Source organism: Camelus ferus, chromosome 11 (genome assembly GCF_009834535.1).
Source record: "Camelus ferus isolate YT-003-E chromosome 11, BCGSAC_Cfer_1.0, whole genome shotgun sequence".
Classification (NCBI taxonomy): domain Eukaryota; kingdom Metazoa; phylum Chordata; class Mammalia; order Artiodactyla; family Camelidae; genus Camelus; species Camelus ferus.
In genome coordinates, this window is record NC_045706.1 from 23,213,406 (window position 1) to 23,229,079 (window position 15,674).

The 15,674-nt window shown below is 52.9% G+C and overlaps 1 protein-coding gene across 4 annotated transcripts in view; it reads left to right on the forward strand.

Moving 5' to 3' along the window:
* Window positions 1-15,674, forward strand: part of SH3PXD2A (SH3 and PX domains 2A) — a 230,898-nt gene that overhangs the window by 141,549 nt on the left and 73,675 nt on the right. For all 4 annotated transcript variants that reach the window (XM_014557825.2, XM_014557826.2, XM_032491006.1 and 1 more), the window contains one exon: window positions 6,087-6,115. In XM_014557825.2, coding sequence (XP_014413311.1) covers window positions 6,087-6,115 — 29 coding nt within the window. The remainder of the gene's footprint in view (window positions 1-6,086; window positions 6,116-15,674) is intronic.

Genomic DNA, 15,674 nt, shown 5'->3' on the forward strand with positions numbered 1-15,674 from the left:
CCTGCCCCCCTAGCTTTCTACCTCACCTTATTTTTTTTTAGGAGGTACTGGGAGTTGATCCCAGAACCCAGGACCTTGTGCATGCTAAGCATGCACTCTACCACTGATCTATACCCTCTCCACTCCTTCCACCTCACCTCTTAACAAAAAACCTTTCTCCAGTCCTGCTCCGACCCATCACTCCCTGATTCTGAAACCTAACAGATTTCACAGCAGGACAGCAAAGCCCTACTCCTGCACCCCAACCCCTGCCCCGGCCTGGCCTTTCCCTGCCTATCTCGCAGCTCACCAACCCTCCCAAGTAGTTCAACTCCTCCTCTTTGGAGCCACATGTTCCTGCTTCTAGAATTTTCCCTCTCTACCGTCTCCATCGATCCAAACTCCTCTGATCCTTCAAGGCTCAGCTCAAGGCTTCCTCCTCTGGGAAGCCACCTTGGATGTCCTGCAACCCTGGAATCTCTTTTCTCTGCACCTGGAGTATAACCTCTCCTGTGACTCCTGGCATAGATTGTCTCAGAATGTTAGCTTTCTCACTATGCTGTGTAGTTTTGTTCCCCTACTTTCACCCCAAACCTGCAGGCAAGAAGCATGTCACATATTTCTCCTCTGCCTGCATAGGCCTTTACGAGGCAGCCTCCAGCAGGAGCTGAAAAAGTGCTTATTGGTTAATAACAGCAGTCAAAATCATCATTACATACCTCAAGGGCTCCACATCACTCCCCTGGCCAAGGCTGCATACCACCACCCCCAGCCCCCATATTCCAGGTGCCGCCCATGTCCCTAAGACCACTTGGCTCTCAAGGTCACCCACAGCCATCTGGCAACCCAGCCGGCCTCTTGAGCAGTTCCCAGCAGCCACAGGCCTTGCAGACAGGCGTCCTGGGCTGAGCAGCCAATGTCAGCCAGCAGACAGGAGGGTGAGAACATCAGGCTGGCGGTGCATGCGTGTCCTCCTCCGCCAGGACACTCACTGATGGGAGGAAGGTTGCAGGAGGGGAAGGCAGGCAGCCGAGGGCACGGCCCTGTAGCGCTCAGAATTCCACCTGGCAGGGACTCTGCGTCCTTCCACAGAGCCGGCCCCACCAGACTGGGCTTCCTTTCCTGGTCTCTCCTTTGCCTCAGGGGTCCTTCCTGGCTTTGCCTCTCACTCTGAGAACCTTGACCTGCACTGGCAGGATGGACGCCTCTTTTCCCCAGTGGGAGCCTGCTCCTGCTGCCCGTGCGTCCTCTCCCCGCTGGCCCTCTGCCTGGAGAGCCCTCTGGGTCAGGATGTCAGTGGAGCTTCACCAGCCTGGCCAAGCCACTTAAGCCCTCAAGACCTCAGCCTCCTCATCCATAAAATGGATTAACACCACCTCTGCCTACTTCAGAGCACTGAAGGGCAAATGCGCATCAGGAATGTTCAAGAAAGGGTGGAGGGTGGGGAAGCAAAAACAGGTGGCCCAGACACAGGAACTGTTAAATGCCTTTCCCACCCCCTCCCTCCAGCCTCTCCCTCTTTTCTGTCTCCAACACCAGCTCCTTCACTGGAATGTCCGGGGAAGGAGCAGAGCGTGTCTCACTAAGAGAAATGAAAGTAGGGGGAAAAAAGAAAAAAGCAAGCTGAGCCTTCTGGGTGCCATTACTGTGGAAATGCAGGGCCCTTCACATCTCCCGGTTCATTTTGGGGCTCTGAGCATTTGCCGCTCCTTGGTGGTTAAATGCATCCCAATAAATGAGCCCAGAGCTTGCCAATTCCTGTGGGTCAGTGTCACCGTGAAAGTATAATTGTTTCCAGACGAGTCCTGTTCAAACGTTGTGTGTGCAAAGAGGCTTTTCCCAGGTGGACAGCACTGGACAGAGACCAGCACTGGTGCTGGTGTCTGTGAAAGCCCCAGACTCTAAATGTGGGGCTGGACTCACCCCTGCATGGCACTGTGCCATCAGCATCGTGGTGGAGTCCTTAAGAAGAAGCTGCTGCCTTTGGTTTTAGCGGGGTCTGCAGGGTTTAGGTTTAAACAGGCCCTTGCCATTTGGGTAGCAACAGAGATGGGGTTAGGTCTAGGCGTGAAAGAGTAATAATTTCTAGAGCATTTTCTGTGCCGAGCACTCTGTGAACCCCTTTATGAGCACTGTATGGTTCATCTTCCCCAGATCCTAAGGGGTTGGTACAGTTATTATCCTCATTCTAGACAGAGAAATAGAGGCTCAAGATGTGAAGGAAGGGCGCAGGATGACCACCCAGCTAGCAGGGGTGCAGAGCTGAACTGGGGTCTGTCTGCTTCTAGCACCTGCCCTCACTCCACAGACACTATCATCCCAAGAGGAAGGACCAAGAGATGAACGATTGATTGATTGATTGATAACTTTTCTTTTTAAAAAATTGTTTTGAAAATTTTTTTTGTTTTGAGGTGAACTGTTTATATCGTGGGGGGGAGGACTCAGGAGTCCCTGTTTAAGTGGGGGAGGGGTGTGTTGCTAGGTTGCAGGAACCCCGCCCCTTTCCCCCAGCCAGGCCTGACCTGTGGACCCTCTGGGGACCAACTATCTGGTTTGTCTGCAACCTTCCCAGTTTGAGCCCTGGAAGTCCCCCTTCCCAGTCTGTCTAGGATGGTTGGTCACTGCACCTGCGGTGTTTCTCACCCCTGGACCAGCTGCAGAGAAGCCTGAGTGGCCTGATGGAGCCACGTCAGGACAGCCTGTGGGAGGCTTTTTCAATTACATTAGCTTCTGGCAGCACTGGAGGGAGACGCAGGCCCTCCCTCCCCTCCCTTTCTCCTTCCTGTGACTCCCTGGAAGATAGTGATTCAGCAGCAAGTCGGAAGCAGGCTAGACTGTGACCTATGGGGAGTGGAATCGCCGGCGGTGTGGGGGCTGTCAGCACCAGCTCAAGGCAAGAACTGGAGCAAGGAGGGGAGGTGGAAAGGGGATCTTGAGTTGTTCAGGAACTGGACCCCAGCAGAGGGCCTGCTGTCCTGCCCAGGCCAGGACTGATTGCAGGGCAGCAGGAGGTCCAGGAGCCCGACCTCCCCCCAACCCCTGCTCCCCTAAGCCCTGGTATGTGAGGGATGGGGGAGTCCCAGCCACTGGATACCTAAGCTGCTTCTCAGCATATTCAGCTGCTAAAAATATGAAATGGCTTGGCTACAAGGTGCCCAACCGGAAACCTCGGAGAGGTTTCCTATTAGGGCCACGCCTGCTCTGGCTGGAGGCCAGATGCTGTGTGAAGGATTCCTATGCCAGCCATTCCCACCGTCCAGTCCCAGCCTGGCACCCCCACTGCCAGGGCCTCGGCCTCCATTTCATTAACCCACATGCTTCTCAGGCCCCCAGGGCCTTGTGTTGCCCTTCCTCCCCTGCACCCACTACTGGCAGTTTTTGGGGATTTGTCTTGAGCCCCAGAGCAAGGCCTGGGTTCTCGGTCACCAAGTCCCAGCCTCACCCACTCACTGTGTGACCTTGAACAAGTTGTCTAGCTTCTCTAAGCTTTGCTATTCTCACCTGCAAAACCACAGGGTCCACAGAAGTCCTTGGTAGAAAGGCCTCATACTTTGGTTGAAGGACAGGCCAGCCAGGAGATTTGTCTGGAAGCTTCTTTGGCACCGCAAGTTCATTGTTCTTACTAAGCATTAGTGTTTCTTAGGGGTGGCTGAGGTCCTGATGGAGATTATGGTACAGACTGGAGTGGCCCTTGGAACCACCCATGCCTACCTGTCAGGATTGTAGTGACAGGGGCTGACACTGTGCTGGGCCCAAGGTTCTCAGCCAACACTGGCCCAGCCTCAGAACCCCCATGGGGGCTCATTGGAGATGCAGACACTGCTTTAGGTCAGGTCAGGGTGGGGCCCCAGATGATCCTATTGAATAACCAGATTGAGAATCTCTGACAGGGCCTCAGGGCGCTCCTGGGCCTCAGTCTGCTCCCCTGTCACACGGTAATGACCTGCTCATCTCCCCTTTGGAGCTGTTTACAAACGCAAAGAGAATCCTGGGCAGCTGCAGCTGCACAAACAGAGGGGGAGAAGGTGGCCATCACTGCTGGGAAGCCAGGAAATAGTCAGTGGGCCATTGTGGTCTCAGGCCCAGAGGGCATCTCTGGCAGGACCAGCGGGAGAACAGTAGGGCAGAGGGGGCAGCTCCTCCTTACCCTCCATTCCCTGCCCTTCCCCAGGCCCTGTTCTACAAAAAAAGCCCGAGAAACAAATTTTCTCCTTGGGAGACGCAAGTCTGCTGGGCAGGATGTAGCCTCCATATAATAATGCTCTCCTCCTCCTCCCTGGGAATTCTCCCCACAGCAGAGCTTCAAGGGGCATGGCCAGGCACTTTGGACACAGTCTGTCCCCGATCTCCCTTCTGCCCTAGGGAGGTGACCCTGGCTCAGGCCTTCCTGGATGGCCAGGTCAGGGAAGGGAGCAAATGGGAACTCCTCCACCTGCCTTTTGGAGGCAACAGATATGACAGCTTCCCCTTTACCCCCTCCCCCCATCCACAATGCAGTCTCATTCGGGCAGGTGGGCTTATAAACCACAGCCCTTCCCTAGCCTGTGACAGTGGCTGAACCTCTGTTTCCTAATCTGTAAAATGGGGATGATAGAACCTCCTTAGTGTGGATGTGAGGCTTGAAAGAGGCAATACCAAGGATGTTTTCAGACAAGAGAGCCAGAAGGGGGAGGATATCAGAAATGCAGATTCCTGAGCCTCAGCCCCAGCATTCTGACTCACTGGGTTCTGAGTCCAAACTTTGGGAAACATGAGGGGGATCCCTCATCCTTGGCTGTGGAGGCAAATCATCTTGGAGCTTAACAAATGCCCCCAAAGCCCAGGCCACCCCTCAGATTCTCAGGATTGGGTCTCAGGGAGTGTCCATGAGGGTGACTCCTTTCCCTGTGAACCTGCTGTCCTTTCCTCCAAGAGACCCCCCTCTTTCCAGCCAGCAGGCCTAGCTGGACAGTTTGCTTTGACCAAAGCCCTGAGATTGGCATTTTCCTTGATCCCAGGGTGACAAAAGGCATTTCCTCTAGACATAGGACCCCAACCAGCCCCTCCTGAACACTTAACAGACCGTGAGCATCTTAGAGGCATGTGAGGCTCCCCTGAGGATTGTTGGATGAAGGGGTCCTGGGAGGAGCCAAAGGCAGGAGCAAGGGCAGGAGGGCAGTGGGGGCAGACCTTGGGAAGCAGTGTGGTGCTGAGTCTGGGCTAATTCCTTGCTGGAGGGCAGGGGAGGCTCCAGGCTGGGGCAGCCCAGGGCAGGTGAAAGTGTTAAGTGCCTGAGGTCTCCCAGCAGTTACTGTCAGTGACAGGATTTGAACCTAGTGCTCACTTAGAAGTTCAACAGCCATTCCTGGCAGTATGCTCTGCCTCACCTCTACTGAATCCCCAGGTTCCCAGCCTGAGCCTTTCTGGTCAACATTCAACCTACAGCACCTATCTATCATCACCTATTCCAGGACCAGGGAATACAGTGGGAAGACACGAGCCACAGTGTGACCTCAGGGAGCCTTGGGTCTAGCCTTCAAAGAGTCACACAAATCTGTAATTACTCAGAGGCCAACAAGGAGAAGGGGAGGATGTCGGGGAAGACACGTTGAGGAGGTGACATTTCAGTCATGACTTTAAAGGCTTAGTGGGCTGGAGCAGGCAATGCAAAGATATTGGGACGGGAAGCGCTTCAGGGATGGGGAACAGGCTCCCAGCGCGGGGCAGGGCCTGAGTCCTAGCGACCACCCTCCCAGGCCTCAGTTTCCCTATTTACAAAGTGCATGGGAATCTGCCTCGCCCTCCTCTGTCGGCTGAGAAGGAGGGAAGGTGCCTGGGAAAGGGCACCAGCAGCCCGCCTAGCCCCTCGCGGCGGGCAGCGAGCTGCAGGGCGGGGCGGGAGGGGCGGGCGAGGAGGGTGGATCGCGCCCTGAGGCCGGGCTGACGGGGGACCCGCGGGCAGGCGCGCAGTGCGTGCAGCTGCGGAGCGCGCCGCTTGTCGGCCGCGAGAATCACATGAGCATCCGGCCCGTGGGCGCCCCGCAGCCGCTGCCGCAGCCTCGCAGCCCCGCAGCCCCGCGCACCCGCCAGGCCCTAACCATGTCTGTCTGTTGTTGCTTCTTTTTCAGGGACTATGGCAGTTCCAAGAGGAAATCAGGTAAGGGAGCCCACCCGGGCGTTTTTCCCTCCAGCCTCTCCTCCCTCTTCGTGCACGAGCCGCTCAGACCCTGCAGAGGACTTTCTGGGGGCTTGTCCTCGCCCATCTGCCCAGTGGTCCTGCGGGGCCGGGGTACTGCCCTCAATTGCCCCCCTCCCCAGCTCATGCTCCCTCAGATCCCTGTTACTCGCACCTTCTCCTCCCACCGCGTCCCAGATTCTCCCCGGGCTCTCTTCCGTGGGAATGAGGGTGGGTGCATGGGGAATGTGGGGGTGTCTTGTAAAGGGCCTAAGCCCCCGCGACCTAGGCAGTCGGATCTTCCCCCTGGGGCTTCAGGGCTCACTGCTGGGCTCGCTGTGACTTCTCCCTGGATCCTTCCCGCGGTGTGGCAGCGATGGAAGGGTTAATAGAGAGTCAGGGTTTTCCCCGTGGGAAGGTGAGACCAAGGACCGAAAAGGGGGGTTCGTGCTTGAGTGACTTGAGTTTTTAACGCCTGCAGCGCAGACCTTCCCCTCCTCCCCTAACTCTTCTTGCTGCGCGGGTGGGGGCTCTGCGTGGTTGCCCTCAGAGACCGGATGGGAGAGCACCGACTCCCCCTGGCATTGGCCCTACAAGTGCCAGGGCACCCTGAGTTTGCTAAGGGGGTGGAGACAGGGAGCGGAAGGGCAAGTCCTCGGGTGCTCAATGCTGTGTTCTGGGCGCTGTCGGCTGGGGTCAGGATTCTCTCAGGGTGGAGGAGGCGGGGCTAAGCAAATGCCTGCACGTGGGCGGGGCGCAGTTAATTGGGTGGCGGTGGTCCCTTGTACTTAGGGCTGAGTGTACGGGATGGGGGGAAAGGGACTGCAGAGACCTGCGTTGGTATGTGTGTTGTCCCTGTTTCTGGTCGTGGTGAGTTATGGGGGTGGGCAGCCATCTGGGGTTCTGGCCCTTGGAGATGCGGAAAGTGCGTATGCACAGGCGGCTCACGTGAATGGCTCGTGTTGGGAGATATTTGAGTCCAAGTGCTTTGGGCTGTGATCCGTAGAGGTGTGTGTGCCTGTGTGTTGGATGAGCTGTGAGTTGGGGTAGGTGTGATTGTATGGTGTGGGTTTCTGAGTCTGGGTGCCTATGTTTTGCCATACAGTGCTTGCTTTTGCATGTTAATTGGAATGAGGGAAGTTGTGTCCTGGTTTGTGTATGAGGGGGCATGTGTGATTATGGGTTTGTGTGTGTACCTATGGGGCTTCATAGTTCTGTGCTCTGAGGGTATGTTTACTTGATTGGGTGAGTGTGCCAGTGTGTTGGGATGTATCCGGTTGTGGGTTGGAGTGTGTGTTTACCTGGTTGGGGCGTGTCTAGCTGTGGGATGAGATGTGTGTGCACACATGCCTGTCTCCTGGGCAGGGGTGTTTCTGGTCTGCCCGCCCACTGGTGCAGAGGGGCATTTTCTCTGTGAACAGGAGGGTGAGGCTACCTAATGAGCTTGAGGAATTGCAGCATCTCAGCTGTGACTTGCAGCCAGAGCAGTTGGTGGGGGAACAGGGAAGGAGGGGAAACCCTGGTTCTGAAACAGCCCCCTCTCCAAGAAATTGCCCTGGGCCTCAGAGGTGTCATGACTGGTTGAACCTGGGTTCATATTCTGGCTCTATGTGACCTCAGGCTAGTTTCATAACCCCTCTGCCTCAGTTTCCTCATTCCCTATAATGATCATGTAGAAGACTAAGTTAGCGTGGAATGGTCCCTGGCACAGGATAACTGCTACAGATGCTGTGTCAGTTTATTGTCATCATCACCTCCTGAAGCCCTGGGGCCTGGCACAAGTCCCTTCTCTACTCAGGCCTCAGTTTCCCCCTGTAAAGTCAAAGTCTGGATGGGATAATCTCTCAGGTGCCCTGCCCTCCATCTCTGAGGCTCAGGTTCTGTGCGGCTTCCTGAGTGAGGCAGGGCCCCACCCAGGGAAAGCTTCCTGTTTCTCTGCCTTCCATTCTCAGGCCAGGAAGAGGATGGATGGGGAAATTTAATTTCGCTGGTGTGCTTATGATAATGGCCACTTAGTGTCCTGGTTAAAAGTGCCGGCTCTGGAGCCAGCCTGCAGGAGGTTAGGGTCTGGCTCCTCAGACCTCGGGCACACTTGCTACCCTCTCTGTTCCTGTCTTTGCTTCTGTACAGTGGGGATAATATTCATACCCACCTTGTAATGGTTAATTTTGTGTGTCAACTTGGCAGGGCCACAGATATTTGGTCAGGTGTTATTCTGGATGTTTTTGTGAAGGTGTTTTTTGAATTAGATTAACTTTTAAATTAATGGACTTTGAGTAAAGCAGATTACCCTCCATAATGTGGGTTGGCCTCATCCCATCAGCTGAAGGCCTTAACAGAGGAAAGACTGACCTCCCCCAGAAAAAAGGAATTCTGCTACTACCTTTGGACTTGAACTCTAGGTCTTCCCCCAGTCTCCAGCCTATTAGCCTATTCCATCAGATTTTGGGCTGGCCAAGCCCCCGCAATCATGTGAGTCAATTTCTCCCTCCCTCTCTCCCTCTCTCTCTTTCTACACACACACACACACACACACACACACACACACATACCTTATTCTGTTTCTCTGGAGAACCCTAATACACACCTCATATGGTTATAGTGAAGATTAGATAAGAAGATTAGATAAACTAATATATCTAAGTGTGCTTAGAACACTGCCTGCAACCTCAAAATTTTCTCCCAAAGTACTAGCTACTGTTGTTATTTCGTGAGCATCTATTTGAGGAATTTTACATACATTTGAGCATACTACTTGAGGCAGGTTTACAAACATTTCTTCATCTGCTGCTCAGTGGCACGGTGCGTGGTGGCTGGTGGGAGTCCCATTTCACAGAGGGGAAGTGGAGGCTCCAAGGGTGGCTGCCCAGAGTCCGTGGCAAAGTGAAGGCTTGAGTTTGGGTTTATTTAGGGCCTCACTCTGCTCTGTAGATGAAGCTCAGGAAGCTTCCCAGGGTCGCTTCAGTCAGGAATGTTTGTGTGGAGAAAATGGATGTTTGTTCCCTGGTCATCACTTGTCACATTTTGGTCCCCAAAGCCCGGCTCATCCTTGGAAGGATCTCTTATTGAGTGCAGAGCCAAGACTACAAGCCAGGCCTGGAGAGGTTGAAGTCAGCAGGAAGAAAGTTCTCGGCTGCTGACAGCCTCAAAGTGCAGGCAGGACTGGTGACCTTGAAACCTTGAAGACAGTGTAGCCTCAAATTTATCTCTGCTCCTTCCCTCCGCCTGCTGCTTCCTGCATTCCCCCACCCCATCCACCCTGTTGCTCAAGCAATATCTTGAGCATCAAGAAGTCATCCTTATACAGTATAGCACAGGGAAATATATACCAGATCTTGTGGTAGCTCACAGCGAAAAAAACAATGTGACAATGAATGTATGTATGTTCATGTATAGCTGAAAAATTGTGCTCTACACTGGAATTTGACACAACATTGTAAAATGACTATAACTCAATAAAAAGTGTTTTTTAAAAAAAGAGGGAAATAAAAATAAATAAAATAAAATAAAATAAAATTCTATGGCTAAAAAGTGAAGAAAAAAAAAGAAGTCATCCTTGACCCCTCCCTTCCTCTCACCTGCCCACCTGACCTGGATCCATCCCCTTCTCCCACCTCCACCATCACAGCTGTTGAAAGCCCCCTTCTTCTCTCGGAAAGACCCCAGCTTCCTCCTTGGCCTGTCTGCTCCCATCCTGGCCCATCCACACCGTTCTCCACACCATAGCTAGAGTGAGGTCTTCAAAACATGGAATCAAATAATGTGCTTTTCTGCTTAATTTCCCCAAGGACTTCCCATCCCTCCCAGAAAAACTCCTTATCTCAGCTTGCAGAGCCGTGTGTGTGTTGGCCCCTGCCTGCCGCCCTGCCCCGAGCTCATCCCCTCTTCCCCGTCTCCCATTCCCACCCCAGCCCTCTGCTCAGCCACGCCTGTCACCTTCTGTTCCTTAAACACATCTAGCTTCTTTACACTTTTATTTTTTATTTGAACAATTAATAAACATATCATTTTTACTATCTGATAATTATAAAAAAAGGAAAAAGTGAACAAGTTGAATAATCAGCTTATAAAGGAGGAACCATCTTATAAAACTTAAATGTTTAAACACACTACACAGTAAATAAGTTCTTTCCACATACGTAGGAACATCAATAGATGAAATCTGAAGTTACTATTCCACATGGTCTTTGCACTTGCTGTTCCCTCTGCCTGAATGCTGTTCCACATTGTTTCACATGGCTAGCTTCTTAAGATGTCTGCTTATCACCTCAGAGAAGCCACCCTGTCCTCTACTGTCTAGCTGCCCCCTCAAGTCACCCCACTTCTCCCCTGCACATCACTAATTATCTTGTTGGTTTTCTTGTTTGTTGTCTGTGTCCCACCACCTTGAAAGCCAAGACCTTGCTGTGGTGCTCATACCAGTGGTGGGGTCCCCTCGTGCTTGTGAATAGGCGGTGGATGGAAGAAGTGAGTGCATGAATGACACTGGAGGTCGGGAAAGAGAGGTCACTGTGGCCTCAAGTCGAGGGTAGGGTTAGGATTAGGACGTTATCCAGGGAGAGGAGTTTTTCTGGTTCGGGGACGGAGAGCAGGGAGCTTTGCTAATCAAGAGACAGCACTTCCACAAAGGTCGGGGAGCAGGACCAAGTGAGGCTTGTTTGGAGACCAGATATTGCAGCTGACCTGACTGAGCACCAGCTGTTTGCCAGTACTGTGTACGGTGCTGAGGTTACAGGGCTGTGCCTTTCTGCCTTCAAGGGGTTGGCAGTCTGCTCTGGGTGATGAACTATGCAGACAAGAACATGCTGTTGGACAGAGGGAAACAAGGAAGTGGCCTGGTTACTTGAGGAAGAGCAGTCCAGGCCAGGGGCCACAGCAAGTGCAAAGGCCCAGGGGTCGAGCATACTGGCCTGCTTGAGGCATGGCAGGGAGGTTTGTGGCTGGGGTGGAACATGGGGAAGGGCAGGGTGTTAGGAGGGGAGAGCAGAGTTGTAGTGGGGGTGGGGGCAGCAGCACAGACCTCATAGGGCCTTATCAGCTGGTTTAAGGATTTGGGCTTTCACTGTGAGATGAAGAGCCGCTCAAGGGTTCTGAGGAGAGCAGGACATGATCTGACTTAGCTCTGCGAAGGACTCTTCTGACCGGTGGGTGGAGATGACAAGGGGAGGAAACAGGTGAGAGGACGAGGACTCCGGCAGCAGGGGAGGGACAAGAGGGGTTGGGATGTGGGCTGTGGGGGGGAGATGACGTCAGGTTGCCTGGGCTCCCGTTCACAGCCCCACAACTTTGGGCAGATCCCTTCGCCTGAGCTCCATGACCTCACTTGTTCTGTTGTATCCATCAGGTTCAACTAGAGACACAGAACCAGTAGGAGCTATTTTTAAGATATTTCTTGCAAGGAGCTCTCTTATGCGACTGAGGGCTGGCTAGACACATCTGAAGTCCAAGGGCAGGCAGGGTTGCCATCCACAGGTGAGATTTCTTCTGCAGTGAAGCCTCAGCTCTGGCCTTAAAAGCGTTTCAGCTGATTGACTCAGAGCCCCTCAGAGTATCGAGGTGATCTTGCTGAAAATCAACTAATTGTGAACTTGATCACATCTGCAACATACCTTCTCCAGCAACTCCTGGATTAGTGTGTGGTTGAATGAACTGGAGACTGTAGCCTAGCCAAGATGTCATGTAAGACTGTCGCGTCTTGCCTGTAAAAATGGAGTAGCAGCCACCTGCAGGAAGGTGCAGCGGGTTCAAGAACTTGGTGCAGTCAGAGGACTTGGCACGTGCCTGGCAGTAGGAACGGCCTGTTGCTGTTAGCTGTGATCGGCCTCCCCAAGGTGTGCACTGCTCTGGGAGCTCAGATGGGGCTGGAGCAGGCTCCCCAGAGCGGGGGCGCCTCCTCAGACCTGAGAAGATGGACTGGTGCCCTCACAGTTCTAGGGAGCTGCATGGCTCCAGCGCCCGAAGTTAGGGAGTTCTGATTTGTGCCACAAGGGGGCGCAGGCAGCCACGGATCCTGTAGGCTCATCCTGGCCCTGGGATTGGGTGTGAGGCTCCATCCCACCCAGGAGTCCTATGATGAGCTGCAGCTCGTTTAAATGCAAATAAGATTGCTCAAGAGTGTTGCAAGTTTGTTCTTTTGGGCTAGTGTTGCTCTTCCTCATGAAATCCTGTTTATAGTTTTCCTTGGAAAATTGGTGAGCTCAACTCGTCTTTCATTTTATTTATCATACAGTCTGCATCACTGGATAGTGAATGAGATCAGCGTTACCGTAGTTTCACTGCGGAGAAGCGTGTTGCTTGGAGTTCTGAGTTTAAGTTTTGGCGTCAGAATTTGAATCCCTGCTCTGCCCTGTGTTTGCTCTGTGACTGGCAAGCTGCTTAACCTCTGACCTTCATGCCCCCACATGTAAAACAATGGTAAAAATAGTGCCTGCCTTGATTAAATTTAAGGATTGGATTCCAGAGGGCCCAGCACTTAGCAAGCTTCCAGTGATAGCAGCTGTCATTGTTATTTTAATTATTGATAGGTTCTGAAAGGAGGGGAGAAGTTGGCCTTACCTTCAATTTGAGAGTAAAAAGATCCACTTGAAGCATTTATTTTCATTCTGTGAGCCTAGGGCCTGGCCCCAGAGGAGACAGAACCTAGACTTGGGCATTGCGGAATATTCTGTAGAGTTAAGAATACAGGCTCTGGAGCCAGAATGCCTAGTTTTGTGTCCCTGATCTGCCAGCTGTGTGGTCTTGGGCAGGTCCTTAACTTCCTGTGCCTCAGTTTCCTCATCTGTGAAATGGGTATAATGATAGCACTTCACCAGGTTGTTTGAGGCTTGAATGTGAATTAATACATATGAGATGACTGCTACAGGAAACACTAAGGGTTAAGCTATTTTTATTGCAAGTGGGAGGCAGCACCCTGGGTGTCCAGCTCTTGAACAGGAGGGACCACTGGCTTTGGCATTTGCCCTCGTCCAGGAGAGACTCTGCTCAACCAGTGGGGGAGGGTGGAGTATGCACCACCTCATACTTGCCAGGCGGCTCCCCAACAACCTGGGCAGATGGTCTTACCCCTTTTCCTAGACCAGGAGGGGTGGGTTCAGGAACCTGTCCAAGATCGTCTCGCCAGGTAGACACAGGATTTAAGTCTGGTCCTTCTGGTCCAAACCTCTTTCCACTGAGGTCTGTTCCCTCCTGAGCCAAGGCCTGAGGGATCCACAGGTGAGCAGGACTGGGCTCTGGAGATGTCTAGCAGGTGTTTCCACAGACCCAGAAGGGCCTGCCCCAAGAGAGCCCCCTCTGAGGTTTCTAGAAAGAACCCATTTGTCACCAGGGATTTTTGATTGGGTAAATGGTCCCTCTGCAGGGTATGACTCTTCGTATGAATTCGGTTTTTAATAAAGTGGACTGGCTTAAAGCAAAACCTGCCCTTAGGTTCTGTCTACTATAAAGTTAGTCTCCCCTCCTCCTTTTGCAGTAGAAGTAATTAAGAGAGGGGCTGCTGCTGGGGTGAGGGGTGGGCAGAACCTGGCCTCCTGCTCTTCACCCTTCCACCAAACCTGGAATGAGGCAGAGCTGGGAGGGGGGCGTGGTGAGGCAGAGAAAGCAGGTCTGTGGTGCTTCATCTTCCCCCAGGATGAATGTCCCAGTCGGACACAGAGCAGAACCAGGTTCTCGGCCCGGGCCTGCTCTACTCACCTTAAGTGATTGATTGTCCATAACCCCGAGGAGCTCACAGCTCAGCTGAGAAAGTAGGATGTCCTTGGGGTTTCATTAAGAAATACAAGGCAGGATGGATTGCAATCCACAAGCAGTGGGAGTCAGAACTGACTGGAGGCAGGGCACTAACCAAGATGGGGGAGGCTGGAGGTGTGTCCTGGAGGATGGAAGGGATTGGGATGAGCAGAGGGCCAGGCATGAGCAAGGACTCGGAGACTGGGGTGAGTTTGAGAAGTTTGAGGGAAGAAGAGGTATCTGGCTTGGCAGGAGTGAAGGGCTAGGAAAGGGGAAGGCAGGAGATGCGTCTGGAAAGGAAACCTTGGAGGGTATATCAGCAAGACTTTTCAAAGCCATTCCCCAGGCTTCTCTGCTGCAACCATCCATCCTCAGGGAGAAAGGCCCAGGCTGCTGAGCAAACACAGCCAAGACATTCCTGGCACTCTGCAACAGCCTGTTCCAAAAGAACGTGTCTCTTGAAGGCATTGCCTTCTAGCACATCTCACCCGGGCTGGTGTTTTAAAATAATTTTTATTTTTGTGGCTCTGGGTCCTCAGCCTGATGTCACCCCTGGAGTTCAAAGCCAACTAATTGGAACTGAAAGAAGGCTGATTGATTTGGCAGCTCCACATCCAGCCCATGTGGCAGTGATGCGATGGAGAAAGTTTGTGTCTGTGCCACGACTCCCCTGGCTGCAGGCAGTGTGGTCCCACTGCCCTACTGGCCTGGACACATGAAGCAGGGGAGGAGAGGGGAGGGCTCCCCAAATCCTGGAAGCACGTATCCCACTCCCAGGAAGGAAGCAGATAGCTGGTAGGTAGCCTTGGTTCCCTCAGCCCTGCTTGCTTAGCTTCTTTCTGCCCTCACTCCTATCACCTGACCTTTCCCGCTGGGAAAATGGGAAGAGGGTCTGGAAGGGGGTGGCACGTGCAAAGGCCCGGAGGTGTGCTGAGAATCCCCAGCCTGCTTGTGGAAGCACAGACTCCCAGGCCCTGCCCAGACCTCCTGAATCAGCATCTCTGGGGGCGATGCCCAGGAGCGCCAGGCAGTTTTGACGGGCTCCCCAAGGATCCTGAGATCAAGCCAGGGTTGGATTTGGGATGGATTGTCCATGTGGGTGGATGGCCATATTCAGGGTCGAAAGGCAGTGAGGTAGCAGAAGGATTGGAGCCCCCAGGATGGACTGTGACTTGATGGGGCTGCTCTTTGAAGGTTCATTTAGTTGTGCTCCAAGTTGGGTGGTCCGACGTGGGAAGGGTGGGGTGGCCAATCAGAGGACTGAAGCCCAGCATTCAGGGCCTTGGAGAATGGCTATCCAAGGGGCCTGTCCAGCCACCAACCTCCCTTCTGGCCTCATCAGGAGGCAGTGACAAGACCCTGCCTGCCTCTTATTTCCATAAGGTTTTTCTTCCTCAAGGGAGGAAACACCCGCATTGTGGTCCAGCAGAGAAGTGCTTCCCACCACGGCCCTCAGCCAGAAAATAACTTGTTCCCCACTTGGGCTTTTTGGTTTATAAACATGTGACAAAAGAGGCAACATTTCCAGTAATGACAAAGCCAGTGGAAAAACAAAGATTTGGGGGAAATGTGCATTATTTATTGTTTTAGCACCTTGTTCTGATCTAAAGTTACTTGTTTAAAAGCAGAAATGTGGCATGTGTAACTCCGTTGGCTCATGGCATTTTTATAATTGGTCAGTTTTGAAGTGTGACGGCAGAGAAAAATTTTCCAAAGTTTCAGTAAAACTTGTAAGTTTGCAGGGAAAAAAATGTTTTCTGCTTTGCCCCCTGGATCTGTTCATTGCCATGTGTGTTGTTCATGTTAGATCTGGATT